Source organism: Ranitomeya imitator, chromosome 1 (assembly GCF_032444005.1).
Source record: "Ranitomeya imitator isolate aRanImi1 chromosome 1, aRanImi1.pri, whole genome shotgun sequence".
NCBI lineage: Eukaryota > Metazoa > Chordata > Amphibia > Anura > Dendrobatidae > Ranitomeya > Ranitomeya imitator.
This window is the reverse complement of record NC_091282.1, coordinates 479,386,018-479,407,428: the sequence shown is the minus strand read 5'-3', so window position 1 is coordinate 479,407,428 and position 21,411 is coordinate 479,386,018. Positions and strand designations below refer to the sequence as shown.

Genomic DNA, 21,411 nt, shown 5'->3' with positions numbered 1-21,411 from the left:
ATCCTCAAGCAGATCTGTGTCTGGCCCCTAGATCTTTAAAGGGAATCTGTCACCAGGTTTTTACTACCTCTTCTGAGCGCATCATGATGTAGGAAATGAGACCCTGATTCTAACAATGTATTATTTAGTTCACTAGGTGCAACAGTTGTGACAGAATCAGAGTTCCTAAATACATCATGGAGCAGAGCTGAAAAAGCTGATCCTGCCCCACTAGGCTCTCTATGTACATAGTCTAGTCACAGTGAGCTGCTAATCACAGGAGGGGGCAGAGTCAGACTGCTTGGCACAAGCCAGCTATTCACAGCAATGATAATGTCCTGGTACCTGAACCTTCGCTGTCAGTAAACTGCATAAAGCCTGATAAGTGACACATCGCTGTTTTAACCCCTACCTCATGCTGTCCTCAGATTACATAGCAAAAACCTTCTGACAGATTCCCTTTAACAGCTCATTTACATATTACAAAAATTGGATTTCTCTGAAATAAGGCATTGGATCGCAAATGTCAAGGAATTATTGTATTCAGCTTCCTATGACCTACATGCTTATATAGATGGCTTAGGAGGGACGATCCTACTGACAGATTCCCTTTAAGTTGATTGACGGGATAAAAGACCTGTATTTTTAATTGTGGCTCAAAATAAACGCATACATTACCACAACAAAGAGTAGCAGTCTTATCAGAAAATGCTAGCACTTGAATTTATCAATCTTTTTCTAATGCAAACAATTTTAACAACTTCAGTCTGAAACCTAATTTTTTTTTTTTTGGCCTTTTATTATTAAGGTATCCTATGCTCGTCCCAGTTCTGCATCTATTAGAGATGCCAACCTGTACGTCAGCGGACTTCCAAAAACAATGACACAGAAAGAGTTGGAACAGCTGTTCTCCCAGTACGGTCGCATTATTACATCTCGTATTCTTGTTGACCAAGTCACTGGTAAGTAGGCGATATTGGTGTGTACCAAAACTGTCAAACTATTAAATATTCTCCCCTCAAATACAGCAGACTTGCCATAAGAACATATCAAAGGTGGTGATATGTGGGCCAGAAAATGCAATTTTCTGCTGGAGTTGTTCATAAATATGCATGCACAAAAATAGATTGTTGACTGTAGTGAGCCAGTCTGAGTCATTTCCACCCTGAAGGTACAGGTTTGGAATCATTATCATGACTTGTAATAAATATACAATTGCTATAATCTCTGTTTCTAAGCTGCTGTGAGGAAATGGTGCCCTTGCTCTTTTTTTTTAAATGCTAATAAACATTTTTTTTTTTTTAATTTTTCTGTAAAAATGCAGAGCTTGTTCTGAGGCAAACATTAACCGCAAGATCCTAGCTGGTAATTGAAATCTGATGGTTTTTTCTTGTTGAATGTTGGTAAATTATTAAAAATTTGTTTATTCACCATTCATTCAACGGTGCTGTAAGGCATGCGTTTTCCTGCTAAACACTAGCGTTTTACAAGCGTAATTAGCTTGCAGAATGCTAGCGTTTTCCAAGCGATCTGTAGTATCACTTGGAATATTGATTGACAGGTTAGTCACACTTGTCAAACAGTGTTTGACAAGTGTGACCAACTTTTTACTATTGATGCAGCGTATGCAGCATCAATTCTAAAAGATCTAATGTTAATAATAATGAAAAAAATAAATAAATCGTGATATTCTCATCTTCCAGCAGCCCCCACAGTCTTCCCGATCCTCGTGATGCTTCCGTTCCCAGTAATGAATTGCGGCAATGACCCCAGATGGCGTAGCATCACGCGAGACCCACGTCATTGCCGCAAAGCATCGCAAGGAGTGGGAATGCTGCGAGAGACGCCAGAAGGTGAGAATATCACGATTTATTATTTCAATTCTTTTTTTTTTTTTTTTTACCGTTAACGTATATGGTTCCCAGGGCCTGGAGGAGAGTCTCCTCTCCTCCACCCTGGATACCAACCGCACATGATCCACTTACTCCCCGCATGGTGGGCATAGCCACATGCGGAAAGTAAGCGGATCAATGCATTCCTATGTGTGCGGAATCCCCGCGATTCTGCACAAGGAATGAACATGCTGTGTTTTTTTTCCGCGTTTTTATAGCGAAAAAATGTCAAAAATCCTGAACTTGTTCACGTAGCCTTAATGCCAAGAGGGTTTACATACATATATGAAATACAATCAAGTATAATAAATATAAGTGAACAGTGACCATCACAGCTTTACCATCTCCAATGTATTGGGAAAGGCCATAAAATAAGAGGTTGGAAAAGCTCTGGTGGTAATGAGGTGGCAGCGGTATTACTGCAGGTTGTAGGCTTTCCTGGGTTTTCAGGTCAGAACGCTTCAGCCATTGGAAACCATTTGAAACGATTTGCTGAGTTACTGAAGAATTGGGGATGTTCCTTGTGTTTCTCAGACAACAGTTTCCAAAATATCTAGGGTCAGACATATGAGGTCTTGTGAACACCTGAGATTTATAGAGGATAGATTATGGAAAGCCTTGCATGTCTTTGTAAACATTTTAAACTGTAGTCTTTGGGATATTGGAGCCAGCGAATGGATTGGGAAATGAGGCAGGGGGCACTAACAAGGTTAGAGGTGGATAAATCTGGCAGTAAAGTTAATACATTGGAGAGATGCAATACTGCTCTGCAAGGTTACTTCACCTTTAACCCATCCAATGAACACTGTAAAAATACTCACAAAAATTGTATGAAAAGCTATCAAAAATGCAAGAAAGGAATCCAGATCCTTCTTGCATGTTTGTAGTGAATCAACGATTACAACATGTGACAGAGTTCCATAGTCTCGTTGTTCTTACAGTAAAGAATTTTTTTCTGTGATTATGATTAAACCTTCTTTCCTAGACATAGCAGATACCCCCTAGTCCCTGTTACAGGCCTAAGTGTAAAAAGATTATAAAGATCTCTGTACGGTCTTCTCATATATCTGTACATTGAATAAGATTGCCCTTAAAGCCTTTGTTTTTCCAACCTGAATAACCCCAAGTTTAATAACCTATGTTGGTATTATAGGCCGCCCATTCCCTTAATAACCTTGGTTGCTCTTCTCTGCTTCTGCTCCTGCTGTATCATTATACTCTGGTGACCAAAACTGTACACCGTAAGTGTGGCCATACTAGTGACTTGTATAGAGGCAAAACTACTTTGTTCCCGTCATGAGCATCTATGCCTCTTGTAATTCATCCCATTATTTTATTTGGTTTGGCAGCAGGTGCCTGAGACTGGCCACTAAATGGAGTTTGCCATCCACACATACACCCAAGTCTTTTTAAAACGTGACCGTTTCAGTGACTGTTTAACCCAGTGTTTTACTATTTAGTACATACAGGTGCATCTCACAAAATTAGAATATCATCAAAAAGTTAATTTATTTCTTTTCTTCAATACAAAAAGTGAAATTCGTAAATTAGTCATTACAGGGTGATCTATTTCAAGTGTTTTTCTGTTAATTTTGATGATTATGGCTTACAGCCAATGAAAACTCAAGTCATTGTCTCAGTAAATTAGAATACTTTATAACAGCTTGAAAAAATTATTTTAAAATCTGAAATGCTGGCCTACTGAAATGTATGTTCAGTAAATGCATTCAATCCTTGGTCGGGGCTCCTTTGGCATCAATTACTGCATCAATGCTGCGTGGCATGGAGGCAATCAGTCTGTGGCACTGCTGAGGTGTTATGGCAGCCCAGGTTGCTTTGATAGCAGCCTTAAGCTCGTCTGCATTGTTGGGTCTTGTCTCTCTCATCTTCATCTTTACAATATATCCCATAGATTCTCTATGGGGGTTACGGTCAGGCGAGTTTTCTGGAAATTTAACTTACATTTCGTGCTCTTTTAACCCCTTCATGCTGCCGCCCTTTTTAATTTTTGCTTTTGTTTTTTGCTCCCCTTCTTCCCAGAGCCATAACTTTTTATTTTTCGCAATGTTTTTTATTTTTTTATTTTTTTATTTTTACTTTTCACTTAAATAGTTTCCATGGCAGACTAGCAGCTGCAATAATCCGATCGCCTCTGCTACACACAGGCGATCAGATCGCCTGTGTGTAGCAGAAATGCTTACTTGCTGTGAGCACCGACCACCCGGCGGGGCTCATAGCAATTAGGCTATGACAACCAGAGAGGTCTGCTGTAGACCTCTGGTTGTTATGCCAACCCATCGGTGACCCACGATCATGTGATGGGGTCACAGATGGGTGGGATTAGTGACACGCTTATGGTGCGATCACATTAAATGCCGCTGTCAGAGATTGACCTCGGCATTTAACGGGTTAACAGCCCCTGGTCAATCGTGATTCCACCTGCAGCTGTCATGTGCCGGGAAAGATGAGGGCGGATACATCGCTCATAGTACATGTATGGGGCATGTTGTGAAGGGGTTAAAAATGCATGAAAACTTTATTTTGTGATCACTATTTCTCAAGTGACCCCCAACTTGCATATTTGATATGCTATCCAGCCTGTTAATCAATATTAGATCTAGAAGTGCCCCTTTTAATGTTGGGTCCTGATTTAGTTGTGTATTTCATTGTAGTCAAAAGCCTGTTTCCTTTGCTGTACCTACAGGTTTCTGCTCCCGATCTATGTTGGGGTATTTGAAGTCTCCCATAATAATGATTTCTCCCTGATTCGCTGCTTCATCTTTCTTTATGAAAATATTGCCTTCCACTTCCATTATATTAAAAGACTTACAGCAAACCCCTATCAATTTTTAATTATTCTTACTCCTTCCCCTGATCTCCACCCAGAGGGACTCTACATTTTCATTACACTTACATATATTATCACTGAAAATTTATTTTTGGGATGATTTTAAATATAAACTAATTCTACAGCCCAGTCATAGCTCTCATCCTGCCATGTCTTCGTTTTCCCCACCATATCAAAATTAGTGTGCATATACTGCATCTCTATTCCTGCTTAGTGTATTGATTGTCCTGTCCTGATTTAAGATTAGATTTCCTCTACTCCGCCTTCTAACCATGGCTCAAGAGTCTGTAAGTCAAACCTCCGACTCCTCAATTTCCCTGACTACTGACTCGAACTCCACGACTCCCACTCCACAGCACTGGTCACTACTGTGAAGAAACCAGATTGTATCTTAACTTCCCACACAACTGTTTTTGCAAACCAAGAAGAATTTACTTTTTATCTTATATTGGGTTTTGGATTTAAGTGTTTATTTCTGGTGGGTCAAGAAGACAGACTTGCAAACTGATATACTATTTAACATACTGTGTAAGTCTGTAATAGTAACTTTTACATAGTGTGTTTATCTTTGTCTATTGAGGTGTGCTGATATGCTGTGTATTATATTCTGGAACCAGCTTGTTGACTTCGAAAGTAGATGGGGAAAGGCTGCGAGGGTGGACTGAAGGACACTGGGTAATTCTAAAAATAGCTTGCATGCCTCGGGTATAAAAAGATTCAGATCTCAGCACTAGAACTGAAGTAACACAGAGCTACCGGACGGACATTATGCAAGACACCCAACGGAGCAGAGACGGGACTGCAGCCAATTCATCATGGCACCATCATGAGGGACACGGATCTATAATTCTATAGGAAATAACCTAGGGGTTTTTGGCTCCGGTTGGAAGGACACAGATCTGATCCAGTTAACATCTCTGAACCATGGATATGTTTGGAGATAGCCAGGTTTTGGGACCCGCTGGTAGCCTGGTTCAAGGAGGTGGTCAGATAAGCCAGGTGGTGACTCTCGTGTCAACTGGCTTTGAACCTTCTATGGACTGTTCTGTCATCTCCCTACGCTTGTTGTTACCTCTTCTCTGTGTGTGTATCTCAGGTGGAATAGCGATCCTGGGGGGTCTGACATAACATCTACCATTATCCCGGCGAGTCAGTGGAAGGGTGAGACTCTGTAATGTCCACCATCTTGGGTATTTGCTGGGACTGTTTTGTTTGCTATTGTGTGTTGTTGTTCAATAAAGTATAGCCACACTGTTTTACCCTCACCCTGTATTGTCTGAGTAGTGTCTTGCCCACAGGGAGAAAGCGCGGGCGTTCAGTGGTATGAGCCCTGGTCCATGCAGTCTTGCTAAAGACAGCTGGGCCAGCTGACGAGAACACCCACTGACCTAGTTTCTCCACAACTACTGAGCATGTACATAAAGTGCAGCACAGATTCATCTCGGCTAAAAGCAGAGATCCTTAAACCAGGAACAGAACAGACATTTATAGGCCATTTCATAAATTTCCCAAAACATTTACAGCACATCCTGTACTACTGTACCAATTTATTATATATTGTCGGTCCATTTTGTTCTGACTCCATCAAAATTTGCACTGAATCAGACTTCACAACTCCACAGCTAACTTCCTCACTGTCCTGAAGCTCCATACTACGATCCTCCCCCACATCTACCCCAGGGAGCACCTGCTTGGTGAGAAGCAAACCCACTTCAATATTGTCAATGGATCTGTGTTGCCAGCTGTTCACTGAGATTCAGTGCCTAGGCTTCCAAATGTACAACGTGCATCTCTTACAGCAGTATGCACCCTCAAGCAGCTGATCAAGGATTGCATACAAGCAACAAGATGTTACACTTGATGCAATTTTCAATCATGGAGCACATATTACTAATGGGGATTCCACAAAACAAAGTAAATACAAACAGTGAATTAATACAAGTTACTCACTTCTAAACTACCCAAATCCAAAGTCACTTAATCATAAGTCACACTCTTAACCCATTTATCCCCCAATTCTGTTTGCTCTTTCATGACCAGGCCAAATTTTACAATTCCGACCACTCACTTTGAGGTAATAACTCTGAAACGCTTGAGCGGATCCCAAAGAGAAGAGAAGAAGCACAGGCCATATACAATGGGGGATCACCAGTCAGCAGAATTTATTCCAAAACACAGCTTTATTAAAGTATAACACAGGAAAAAAGGACATTAAAAACATCTAAAAACACATTGGAACTAATGCCTAGAAAATGGCATATGCCTGTACACACACAAAAGGGGAGACACAATGATAAGAGTGGCAAACATAAGTGTGCAAATACTCCTCACAATACTATATGAACAGCATATTATACACCCTGCATAATGTCAAAAAACACACACAACCAAATACGTCATACAAAGCACGCAAGAGAATGCTATGGTATAGATCAATATCTGCAGTATAGTGCGGGAGCTCAGGATGAACTAAAAGTGAGGTCCAAAGCCATAGGTAATGCACCTACGATAATCACACTCAAGTAATTGCAACCAGATGGAGCATAAGGCTCAAAATAGCCATAGACTCCTATTTCCCAGATGGTACAGAGTAGGACAGGCACAGTAACCCTGAATGTCCCAGCGCTAATACAGGAGCGTAGTGCTAAGAATGAACACATACATTCCGTGCAAAACCAAACGGGGCATGCACAGCAGTCACCTCCCCAAGAAGTTCAGCGGGTATAATAACCCATATGTACCGACAGGCATCAAAAGAGCGAGTACCCTACGCGTGTCGCCAGTACGGTGGCTTCTTTCATGACCAGGCCAAATTTTACAATTCCGACCACTCACTTTGAGGTAATAACTCTGAAACGCTTGAGCGGATCCCACTGCATCGGACTTTAGACATATTTTACTTTGATAGTGGTAAAATTTCTTCCATATGTTTTGCATTTATTTGCGAAAAAAACAGAAATTTGACGATAATTTTCCAATTATCCTTTATTTGAAAATCAGAGATTTCACATTAAATAGTTAACATTTCCCATATGTCCACTTTACATCAGCACAATTTTTAACCCCTTTCTGACCTCGGACGGGATAGTACGTCCGAGGTCAGATCCCCTGCTTTGATGCGGGCTCCGGCGGTGAGCCCGCATAAAAGCCGGGACATGTCAGCTGTTTTGAACAGCTGACATGTGCCCGTAATAGGCGCAGGCAGAATCGCGAGCTGCCCGCGCCTATTAACTAGATAAATGCCGCTGTCAAACGCAGACAGCGGCATTTAACCACCGCGGCCGGAAATGACGGCATCACCGACCCCCGTCACATGATCGGAGGTCGGCGATGCTTGTACCTTGTAACCATAGAGGTCCTTGAGACCTCTATGGTTACTGATCGCCGGTAGCTGTGAGCGCCACCCTGTGGTCGGCGCTCAGAGCACACCTGATTTTCTGCTACATAGCAGCGAACAGCAGATCGCTACTATGTAGCAGAGCCGATCGTGCTGTGCCTGCTTCTAGCCTCCCATGGAGGCTATTAAAGCATGGCAAAGTAAAAAAAAAATGTGAAAAAAATAAAAAAAAATATAAGTTTAAATCACCCCCCCCTTTCGCCCCAATCAAAATAAATAAAAAAAAAATCAAATCTATAGATATTTGGTATCGCCGCGTTCAGAATCGCCCGATCTATCAATTACAAAAAAGTATTAACCTGATCGTTAAACGGCGTAGCGAGAAAAAAATTAGAAACGCCAGAATTACGTTTTTTTGGTCGCCGCGACATTGCATTAAAATGCAATAACAAGTGGTCAAAAGAACATATCTGCACCAAAATGCTATCATTAAAAACGCCAGCTCGGCACGCAAAAAATAAGCCCTCAACCGACCCCAGATCATGAAAAACGGATTCGCTATGAGTATCGGAAAATGGCACAATTTTTTTTTTTTTTTTTTAGCAAAGTTTGGAATTTTTTTTCACCACTTAGGTAAAAAATAACCTAGTCATGTTAGGTGTCTATGAGCTCGTACTGACCTGGAGAATCATGATGACAGGTCAGTTTTAGCATTTAGTGAACCTAGCAAAAAAGCCAAACAAAAAACAAGTGTGGGACTGCACTTTTTTTGCAATTTCACCGCACTTGGAATTTTTTTCCCGTTTTCTAGTACACGACATGCTAAAACCAATGATGTCGTTCAAAAGTACAACTCATCCCGCAAAAAATAAGCCCTCACATGGCCAAATTGACGGAAAAATAAAAAAGTTATGGCTCTGGGAAGGAGGGGAGTGAAAAACGAACACGGTAAAAAGGAAAAATCCCAAGGTCATGAAGGGGTTAAAATATATATATATATATATATATATATATTTTCGTTATAAGGGTTACAAGTTGTCCAACGATTTCTCCTTTTTTCCGACAAAATGTAACAATTTTTTTTTTTTTTTTTTTTTTTAGGGACCACATCACATTTGAAGTGACTGAGGGGCTACATGTCAGAAAAAACCCCAACTTGATACTATTCTAAAAACTGCACATCTCAAGGTGCTCAAAATTACATTGAAGTATATTAACCCTTCAGGTTCTTCACAGAAATCTTTGGAATGTGGAAGGAAAAATTAACTTTGTCACAAAAATGTAACTTTAGATCCAAATTTTTTTGCAAGGGTAACAGTAAAAATTTGGTGTGCAATTTCTCCTGAGCATGCCGATACCCCTTATGTGGGGGAAAACAACTATTTGGGCACGCAGCAGGGTTTGGAAAGGAAGGAGCGCCATTTGACTTTCTGAATGCAAAATTTGGTGGAATAATTAGCGAGTGCCATGTCAAGTTTTGAGAGCCCCTGGTGTGCCTGAATAGTTGAAACCCCCATAAGTAGCACTACCACCATTTTGAAATCCCCCTCAGGGAAATTATCTAGATGTATGTTGAGCTCATTGAACCCTCACATGCTTCAGACATTTATAACATTGAGCCGTGAAAATTAAAAATTCACATTTTCCTCCACAAAATGTTTTCTTAGCCTCATATTTTGCATTTTCACAAGGGTAACAGGAAAACCTACACTATACAATTTACGCAATCTATTTGGCGTACACAGATACCCCATATTTGGGGGAATACTACTGATTTGGTGCACATCAAAGCTTGTAAGGGAAGTAGCACCAATTGACATTTTGAATGCAAAATTTGCTGCAATAATTAGTGGACACCATGTTCATTTGCAGAGCGCCTGATGTGCCTAAACAGTGGAAAACTCCCTCCCCCCCACAAATGACACCATTTTGGAAACTAGACCCCTCAGGGAACTTACCTAGATGTGTGGTGAGCACCTTTAACCCCCAGCAGGTGCTTCACTGAAGTTTATATAATTGAGCTGTGAAAATTTTATTTTCACAAGGATAGCGGGAGAAAATGGACCCCAAAACTCTGTGTTGAAAAGTACTTTTGAGGCACAGTGCACAACTCAGAAGGGAAGAAGCGCCATATTTGAGTTAATTTTGCTGGACTGGTTTGAGGGTGCCATGTCACATTGGCAAAACCCCTGAGGTGCCAGGACAGCAGAAACCCAGCCACCCATATGTGAAACCATTTTACAAACTACACCGCTCAATGAATTCATCTAGGGGTGCAGTGGTCATATTGACACCACAGGTGGGTCACATAATTTCATACCATTGTGCAGTGAAGAAAAATAATTCTGCTGAATGTAGAAATCTACTATATAATTGTCTAAGGGGTACTTCCGTCTTTCTGTCTGTCCTTCTATCACGGTTATTTGTTCACTGATTGGTCCCGGCAGCTGCATGTCATGGCTGCCGCGACCAATCAGCGACACGCACAATCCGGAAGAAAATGGCCGCTCCTTACTTCCCGCACTCACTGCCCGGCGCCCGCATACACCCCTCCAGTCTGCCCTCACACAGGGTTAATGGCAGCGGTAACGGACCGCGTTATGCTGCGGTGTAATGCTGTCCGTTACGGCTGCTATTAACCCTGTGTGACCAAGTTTTTTTTTTTACTATTGACGCAGCCTATGCAGCGTCAATAGTAAAAACATCGAATGTTAAAAATAATAATAATAAAAAAAAAGATTATATACTCACCTACGCCGCCTTTCCCGCTCCTCGCGATGCAACCGACACATTCCGGTCGCACGGATGGTCTGGCAGAAGGACCTGCCATGACGTCACGGTCATGTGACCGTGACGTCATCACAAGGCCTGCGCGGAAAGGACCTGCCATGACATCACGGTCATGTGACCGCTACACGGTCATGTGACCGCTACAAGGTCATGTGACCGCTACACGGTCATGTGACCGCTACACGGTCATGTGACCGCGACGTCATGACAGGTCCTGCACGACAGGTACCTGCCGTGATGTCACGATCATGTGACCGCGATGTCAGCACACCCTGGGACCGGAAGATGCCGCCTGTACCCCACACAGGCGACAGTGCTACAACGCGCCTGCGGAAGGTGAGTGTATGTTTATTTTTTTAACCTGTGTCAGACGTGGCTGGGCAATATACTACATAGCCGGGCAATATACTACATGGGCTGTGCAATATGCTACTTGGCTCTGTGCTGTATACTACGTCACTGAGCAATATACTACGTCACTGGGCAATATACTACGTCACTGGGCAATATACTACGTCACTGGGCAATATACTACGTCACTGGGCAATATACTACGTCACTGGGCAACATACTATGTGGCTCTGCTGTATACTATGTCACTGGGCAATATACAATGTAACTGGGCAATCTACTACGTGGCTGAGCAATATACTACGTGGCTGAGCAATATACTACGTGAACATACATATTCTAGAATACCCGATGCGTTAGAATCGGGCAACCATCTAGTATCAAATATGTGGCTGTATAGTACTGTTTAGTCATATGGCGAGATTTGGGAGGGATTAAGTGCTATTGACATATTGCGCTCCGTATGGCTAAGCAGTATTGCTATACAGCAGGCATCCCGGAGAGCAGAATTTTCTATAATGGTTTGCATACTCTTTATTCAGAGCCCCTAAGTGCTACAAGAGCAGAATTCCTCCTCAACTGACCCCATTTTGGAAATTATACCCTTTTGGGAATTTTATCTACAGATGTCATGTCGATTTTAACTCCATGGGTGTTTTTGAGAAACAAGCAGCAGTGGATGTTTCTGAGTGAAAATCACAAACTGGATTGTAGTGCCCAGCTCATGCATATGCAAATAAGGCAGGCTTTCAATGCTATGGAAATGTCAAATGTGGCAATTAACTGTGGTTTAGGCAGATTGGAGCTCAGTCAGGAGGGGTGCATTTGAATTTGGGATCACAGAATTTGCAGAATTTCTATTGGGGGATGAGGGCCATTTCACTTTTCTAGAGCCTTTGTACTACCAGTAACGTGGAAGCCCCCCTATATTTCCATTGACAGGTGACAGACCTGAGTGGTTTTTTTTTTTTTTGTGTGGATCGAGTTGAAGCTTTTATTAGAAAAATTTTACATAACATTTAGGATCACATTTATCCGGCACTCTACGCTGAGCACTTAGATCTGGGTTTCCCTTTAAATCTGTGACGTGATTCAGATAAAACCCCCGAGGGAGGCACTCACTTTAATGAGACAGCAGAGTTACTCTGGACTTCATCTGTCCTCTTTTTTTTTTTTTCAGAGGTGCTCAAAACTGTGGCGGACTGCATTTTTATGTACTCCTAATAAAAACATGGACCCTGCGGATCATAGGTCAGACTGAGTCCACAGTGCCTCCATCTGCATTATAATAAGGCAACAGTCTGAATCACTTATTTCAGAGACTTACACAGAAACCCCGGTGTAAGCGCTCAGCGCAGAGCGCAGGATAAATGTGCTCCGAGCCTGTGATCTTTGGGAGGCAAAATCAACAGCATGTGAAGAACTGGTTTTATTTATTATTTACGCTGTTCCTCATGCAGGGAATACAACTGTATTCTTTGGGCTGGAGTGATTACAGCGATACCAGATTTATCTAGTTTTTATGTTTGGCTGCCGTTACACAAAGACGCTTTTTTTATTCTTGAGAAACTAGTTTTTGCATCACCATATTTTGAGCTATAATTTTTCATATCTGCTGACAATCATGAGAGGTCTTGTTTTTTGCAGAATGAGTTGACTTTTATTGGCACCATTATCGGGCTCATGACATTTGTTGATAACTTTCTATTTTGATTTTTGTGAGGCAGAATAAACAAAAAACAATGCAGGAATATTTTTTTTAATGCTTTTCCGCTTGTGGCAAAAATTTATAAAGCAGTTTTTTTCTTTGCCTCACTACAATTACAGAGATACCCCATTTATATTGGTTTTTTTTGTGTTTTGGCGCTTTTAACCTATTTTATAGAAAGAATCATTTTTGCATCGCTTGTTTTTTTTTTTGCGGGACATGATGATGTTTTCAGCTATGACGTTTACTCATGAGTAAGACTACCTAGTGCAGTCGAAACGCGTCTCGACAATGTAAATTTTTCTTTTGCATGCACCATTTTTTCTTTTGAAAAATAAAAAGAAAAGGAAAATCCAGTCCTCTTTAGCCGGACTCAATTTTTTTTTCTATTTTCCTTGTTGTGAGGCCGGTGTCTGAGCCCCAGGTGGATGAGCATAGAGCAACTGGGTGAGCTGGAATCAAGTTTTTATAATACTCAGGACAAATTGCACAACAACTTTTGGAATCCATTTTTTCCTGATACCCTTGGGAAAATAAAAAAAAATTGGGGTGAGATCATTTTTGTGAAAAAAATATTTTTTATTTTTACGGCTCTACATTATAAACTTCTGTAAAGCACGTGGGGGTTCAAAGTGCTCACCACACATCTAGATACGTTCCTTAGGGAGTCTACTTTCCAAAATGGTGTCAATTGTGGGGGTTTCCACTGTTTAGGCACATCAGGGGCTTTCCAAACGCAACATGGTGTCATCTCAATTCCAGCCAATTTTGCATTGAAAAGTCAAATGGCGCTCCTTCCCTTCCGAGCTCTGCCATGCGCCCTAACAGTGGTTTTTCCGCACATATGTGGTATCGGCGTTCTTCGGACAGATTGTTAAACAACTTTTGGGGTCCAATTTCTCCTGTTACCCTTGGTAAAATAAAACAAATTGGATCTGAAGTAATTTTTTTGTGAAAAAGCTAAATGTTCCTTTTTTTTTTTTTTTTTTTTTTTTTAAACATTCCAAAAATTCCTGTGAAGCACCTGAATAGTTAATAAACTTGAATGTGGTTTTAAGCACCTTGAGGGGTTCTGTTTTCAGAATGGTGTCACTTTTGCGTATCTTCAATCATATAGACCCTACAAAGTGACTTCATATGTGATGTCCCTTAAAAAAAAAAAAAGTGTAAAAATGAGAAATCGCAGTTAACTTTTAACCCCTATAACTTCCTAACAAAAAAATTGGTTCCAAATTGTTCTGATGTATCGTAGATATGTGGGAAATGTTGCTTATTAAGTATATTGCGTGACATATCTCTCTGATTTAAGGGCATGAAAACTCAAAGTTGGAAAATTGCAAAATTTTCAACAAATTTCCGTTTTTTCACAAATAAATGCAAGTCATATCAAATAAATTGATACCATTGTCATGAAGTACAATATGTCACAAGAAAACATTCTCAGAATCACCGGGATTCATGCAAGCGTTCCAGAGTTATTACCTCATAAATGGACAGTGGTCAGAATTGTAATTGGCCTGATTGTAACGCATCGGGTATTCTAGAACGCAGTATAGAGCACAGGCCACGCAGTATAGAGCACAGGCCACGCAGTATAGAGCACAGGCCACGCAGTATAGAGCACAGGCCACGCAGTATAGAGCACAGGCCACGCAGTATAGAGCACAGGCCACGCAGTATAGAGCACAGGCCACGCAGTATAGAGCACAGGCCACGCAGTATAGAGCACAGGCCACGCAGTATAGAGCACAGCGGGCACCATATGCCTGTGAAAAAAAAATTAAAATAAAAAAGTTATATACTCACCTTCCGGCGGCCCCTGAATCCAGCCCAGGCCTTTAGCGATGCTCGTCGTGACGCTCCGTTCCCAGTAATGCCTTGCGGCAATAACCCGTGATGATGTAGCGGTCTCGCGAGACTGTCATCACAGGTCATTGCCGCAATGCATTCTTTCAACCGGAGCGTCGCGAGGAGCTGGAAAGGCTGGCTCAGACGACGGAAGGTGAGAATATCATGATTTTTTTTTAATTATTATTATTTTTAACATTATATGTTTTTACTATTGATGCGGCATGGGCAGCATCAATAGTAAAAAGTGAAGCGGTGTTTAAATCCTGCCCCAATATCGCTGATTGGTCGCGGCCTCGCGAGACCGCTATGTGATCTGGGGTCTTTTTTTTTTTTTTGTTTGTTTCTTTTATTATTTTTAACTTTATATCTTTTTACTATTGATGCTGCATGGGCAGCATCAATAGTAAAAAGTTAAGCGGTGTTCAAATCCCACCCCAATATCGCTGATTCGTCGCGGCCAGCGCTCCGTTGGTGAACCCACCTCAAAGCTGCGACATGTCAGCTGTTTTTAACAGCTGACATGTGCCCGCAATAGGCACAAGCAGATTCGCGATTCACGCGTGCCTATTACCGTAACTAGTTAAATCTCGCTGTCAAACGATGACAGCGAGCATTTAATTAGAGCTTCCGTCGCGTGGCCGGAAATGCGTGCATCCGCTGACCCCCGTCACGTGATCGGAGGTCAGCGCTGCATTGCCATAACAACCTGAGGTATCCTCAAACCTACACATATTTGGTATCGCTGCGTTCAGAATTGCCCGATCTATCAATAAAAAAAAAGAATTAACCTGATCGCTAAACAGCGTAGCGAAAAAAAAAAATCAAAACGCCAGAATTACTTTTTTTGGTCGCCGCGACATTGCATTAAAATGTAATAACGGGCGATCAAAAGAACATATCTGCACCAAAATGGTATCATTAAAAACGTCAGCTCGGCACGCAAAAAATAAGCCCCAACCCAACCCGAGATCATGAAAACTGGAGACGCTACGGGTATCGGGAAAACGGCGCAATTTTTTATTTTTTTTTTAAGCAAACTTTGGAATTTTTTTCACCACTTAAAAGAACCTAGACATGTAATTAACTCGTAATGACGTGGAGAATCATAATCGCAGGTCAGTTTAGTCATTTAGTGAGCTAGCAAAAAATCCGAACAAAAAACAAGTGTGGGATTGCACTTTTTTGCAAATTTCACCGCACTTGGAATTTTTTTTCCTGTTTTTGAGTACATTACATGGTAAAACCAATGGTGTCGTTCAAAAGTACAACTCGTTCTGCAAAAAACAAGCCCTCACATGGCCAAATTGACGGAAAAATAAAAAAGATACGGCTTTGGGAAAAGGGGAGTGGAAAACGAAAAAAGCTCAGGTCATGAAGGAGTTAATATAATCAAACAAGTCCCATTGTATTGATAAAGGAGATTCTTAGACTTATAGTTCCACTAACTGCTGAGCCCCGTCCTCTTACAGAGAGGGGAGATGGGACACATCAGAGGTAGATGGCTGCGCATAACTGTAAACCATCAGTGTAGCAGAGCGGAAGCGGTCCTGTTGCCCTGTATGTGCTGTGTATTAGACCAGCAGCCCCCGGGGTTATGCCAGAACATCGCAGAGGAACATGTGACATTAGTACAAGACCTAATTTGAGCAGAGTCGCTTGATGCCCAATAAATGTGGTATAACCCCTTTTAAGAAATCACAATACGACTCCCACAGCTCTGCTACATCCATACTGATGCCGCCTCCGCTCTGCTACATCCATACCGATGCCGCCGGTGCCCAGTCTCCTAGTAACAATTTTGCTCAAGTCTTGACACCTGGAGATCAGTCACATTGTGCAGTAATTCTGTGTTACATTTAGTAAGAACATTGGCTTCTCACTAGATTTCTAATGCACGGAGCAGATTTGCACCATCCACTAAGCTGCGACTCTGCAGTGTATGCTGGGACCTGTAGTTCCACTCAAGCTGCACAGCCATAAGCTAATAACCCCTGCCCCAGAGACTGGGGGCTGCATATCCCACCTGTAGCTTCTAAAACTCCCAGCACAAAGTCTACCTCCCCCATTCTCTGTGCAATAAGTAAAACAAGTTCTGCAGTCCGCCCTCCTTCCCCCACACCAGCTGCAGCGGACTGAGGACCGGACATACGACACTGACCTGCTGGAGGATACTCTGCAGAGCAGGGAGCCTGGCCACATGCTAGGTATTGAGGATAACTCGGAACCACGTGACACAGCCAGGTCACATGACTTGTCCCTGCAACATCTCCGCTCTGGGGTCTGCATTGTATAACACAAGTGGATGGTATTACGGAAATAGCCGAGTGAGCTTTACTGCTACGCCATTTCCATATCTTATACAGCCGGAAGACTGAGGTGGGCGTGGGGGGGGCCGACCCCAGACTACGACGCCGGACTATTAAAAAAAAAAAAAAAACTTGCTCAGGCCCCCCCGCGCGTCCTCCCGCCCTAGGCACGTGCCCTCCAGTGCCTATTGGCAAATACGGCCCTGTATACGGCGATTTTTCCAGTCACATTAGTGCTGTCTGAGACTGCACTAATCACAGCAGTCACAATGGATGGGGTGATCACAACGCCATTTCTGTTGATTTAATCCCTTTGGCGCTGATTTGTTAGTAACTACTGTTCAGCCAATGAGCGCCAAAGGTGTTAATCTAAAATGGCAATCCACCTGCGATCTGTCTCTTGTGCTTGCTGTGTGACATATTTGTGATCACAGCAGCAGTTCCGCCACCCCTGTTTGTCTGCCCACCCCCACACTCCCAATTTTATTTTGGCACACTTTTTTTTTGCACTTTTTCCATGTGCGCGGTGTCCTGCACCAAGCTTTCGTGCTCTTCCTGTGGCTGGAATGCTCTGATCGGCATTTCAACTAATCAGTGTGCGCAAAGGGACCTTTTAGTTTTTTAGATATAGGTAGTTAGTAGTGATGAGGGAATACTAGTTGCCCGAGATTTCCCGAGCATGCTTGGGTGTCCTCCGAGTATTTTTTTAGTGCTCGGAGATTTTCAGCGCCGCAGCTGAATGATTTACAGCTACTAGCCAGCATGATTACATGTGGGGATTCCCTACCAACCAGGCAACCCCCCACATGTACTTATGCTGGCTGACAGGTGTAAATCATTCAGCTGAGGCAATGAAAACTAAATCTCCAAGCACTAAAAAATACTCGAGTAACGAGTATATTCGCTCATCACCAGTAGTTAGGCCTCTTTCACACTTCCGTTTTTTACAATCATTCACAATCTGTTAAAATGTTGAAAAGACGGATCCTGTGCTGATTGTAAAAAATGGATGCACTGCAACAGTTTTTTTGACGGCTCCAGTGCATCCTAGAAGGCTTTGTGCACGCGTTGTGAATGCGTCTTCACCGCGGTTTTTCGCTGTGAAAACGCATACACAACACAACCCATTGTAAAAATAATAATTAACAAAAAAAATTGTGATATTCTTACCTTCCGGCGTCCTGCGCAGCCTTCCCGATGCTCGTCATGCTGCCGTTCCCAGTGATGCATAGCGAGACAATGACCTGTAATGACGTAGCGGTATCACAATTTTTAATTTATTTTTAACATATCTTTTTACTATTGATGCTGCATAGGCAGCATCAATAGTAAAAAAAAGAGCGTGAGAGAATTTCCCTGACTGGAAATTCTTCAGCTCATTCTCAGTTTGAAATGACTGCATCAGTCGCTGGATTCCTGCTTTTGACAGTCAGCGACGGATCCTGCTTCCATAGGCTCCCATTATAGCCAACGACGGACAGTGCAGGATCCGACGCTGAGCTATTTTCCAACGTAAACCAAAAACGTTTCTATGTGTGTTGTCTCCACCCAACGGACAGCGATTTTATGACGGATCTAGTGCACGACTGATAAAACAGACAACCATCCATCACAATCCGTCGCTAATACAAGTTTATGATAAAAAAAAACGGATCCAGCAGCACCATTTGCGTAGTATGTTGCCCAGTCGCGTAGTATGTTGCCCAGTCGCGTAGTATGTTGCCCAGTCGCGTAGTATGTTGCCCAGCTACGTATGTAACAGGTTAAAAAATAAAAAATAAACATATACTCGCCCTCTGAGGTGTCCCTTGTAGTCCTGTCGCCTGTGTGCGGTGCACGCGGCAGCTTCCGGTCCCAGGGTTGGTATGAGCGCAGGACCTGTGATGACGTCGCGGTGACATGACCGTGACGTCATGGAAGGTCTTTCTCGCATAGCATCTTTGGAACCGAAACCTGCCGCTTGCACTGCTGAGGACAGGACGCACGTCGGAGGGTAAGAATAACCTTTATTATTATTATTTTTTTTTTTTTTAACATTACATCGTTTTACTATTGATGCTGCATACGCAGCATCAACAGTAAAAGTTGGTCACACAGGGTTAATAGCTGCGTAACTGGAGTGCGTTACACCGCGCTCCGTTAACGCTGGCATTAACCCTGTGTGAGGGCTGACTGGTTGACTGGAGGGGAGTATGGAGCGGGCACTGACTGCAGGGAGGAAAGAGCGGCCATATTGCCTCCGGGCTGTGGCCGTCGCTGATTGGTCGTGGGCGTTTTGCCATGACCAATCAGCGACTTGGATTCCATGACAGACAGGGGCCGCGACCAATGAATATCTGTGACAGAAAGACAGACGGAAGTGACCCTTAGACAATTATATAGTAGATTATAAATTCATACAACAGTAAAACCAAAAGCATTATCATTACTATAAACTATGCTACTAGATAAACTCCTTGAGGGCTGTAGTTTACAAAATGGGGGGGGTCACTTGTGGGGGACTTCCACTGTTTAAACACATCAGGGGCTCTCCAAACACAGTATAGCACGCCATTCCATCTAAGTTTGCACTCCAAATTCACTCCTTCCCTTCCGAGACTTGCCTGTATGCCCATACAGTAGTTTTGCACTACATATCGGGCATCGACATACTTAGGGGAAATTGCACAATTTTTGGGGTCCATTTTCTGCTGTTAGCCTCGTGAAAATAAAAAATTGGGGCTGAAAAAAACATTTGTGGAAAAAAAGTACGGTATATATTTTTTTAATTTCATGGCTCAATGTTATAAATTTCTGAGAAGCACCTTGGGGATTCAAGGTGCTCACCATACATCTAAATAATTACTTGAAGGGTCTAGTTTCCAAAACTGAGTCACTGGTGGGGTATTTCCACTGTTTAAGCACTTCAGGGGCTCTCCAATGGGACATGGTCATATAGGCCCCTCAGTCAGTTCAAATGTGATGTGGCCCCTAGAAAAAATAATTTTGTTGGAAAAGTAAGAAATTGCTGTTCAACTTTTAGGACATGCGCACGTGGAGTTATTAAAGCACATGTTATTGGGGCAGTTATTTTGCGCATTTTTGTACAGCAATGACTACTTTTTGAAGCTAAATAAAGATATATCAAAAAATGAAAAAAGTTGTGGTGTAATTTCCTTGTTCAGCACCTTGTTTTTCATGCTTATTTGCCCCTGTCCCAGGCTAAAGATACCAGCCCTCAGTTTTCCCAGAAATGGCACTTCATATTTGAAGCGTCACTTAGCTGACGTTCTTCCTGATGCCCTGGTGCAGTTGAATCTGGGTAATGGAATTAAAGGTTGGTGTAAGCAGTTGTCGCTGACACCAAGCCCTAGGTTTAGTAATGAAGCTTACGTTTGCGAAAATAAAAAAAAATGGGGTCTAAAGTAAAATTTTTGTGACAAAGTTAAATGTTCATTTTTTCCTTCCACATTCCAAAAATTCCTGTGAAGTTCCTGAAGGGTTAATAAACTGCTTGAATGTGGTTTTGGGCACCTTGAGGGGTACAGTTTTTAGACTGGTTTCACTTTTGGGTATTTGTCAAATAGGCCCCTCAAAGTGACTTCAAATGTGATGTGATGTGATCCCTAGAAAAAAATAGCTTTTGTTGTAAAAAAAAAAAAATAAAAAAATGAGAGATCGCGGTTAACTTTTAACCCTTATAACTTCCAAAAAGTTTCAAAAATTGTGCTAATACAAAGTAGACATGTTGGAAATGTTATTTATCAACTATTTTGTGTGATAGAACTCTCTGATTTAAGGGCATAAAGTATGAAAATTGCTGAATTTTACAAATTTTCACAATTTCTGATTTTTTTTTTTTCACAAATAAACGCAAGTCCTATCAATGAAATTTTATCACTGTCATGAAGTACAATCTGAGAATCGGTGGGATCCGTTGGCCTGGCCTGGTCATGAAGCTGAAAACAAGCTCGTGGGTGAAGGGGTTAAAGTCACTACAAATGTAAAGTGGGTCTGAAAATTATAGATTCTGTGTCTTTCATTGAAAGAAATGTAAAGCTGCTGCTAAACTCTTTAACTCTTCTAACAGCCTAACTAAAAAGTTTTTAAAAAATGATGCTACTGTAAAAGACATGTTTAGCATCTGTTTTGTGTTGTAGGGCTATCAAAGTTTGAATATGTTCTATATTTGTCTAATTTTATATATATTCGTACACCCAAATTATATGGGCAGTCCAATAGCTCATCATTATGCATTATTCCATCTGCCTTGGAGGTGCAAATTGGCTCCCTAACCTCTTGGGCTCCTGTGCGGTTGCACCAATGAGGTGTATGTCCCTGGATATGTGTAAGGATTCCAGAGTTCTCAA

At 42.0% G+C, this 21,411-nt stretch overlaps 1 protein-coding gene across 4 annotated transcripts in view; it reads left to right on the top strand.

Moving 5' to 3' along the window:
• ELAVL2 (ELAV like RNA binding protein 2) overlaps positions 1-21,411 on the top strand; it is a 263,389-nt gene that overhangs the window by 202,922 nt on the left and 39,056 nt on the right. For all 4 annotated transcript variants that reach the window (XM_069765490.1, XM_069765462.1, XM_069765481.1 and 1 more), the window contains exon 5: positions 788-941. In XM_069765490.1, coding sequence (XP_069621591.1) covers positions 788-941 — 154 coding nt within the window. The remainder of the gene's footprint in view (positions 1-787; positions 942-21,411) is intronic.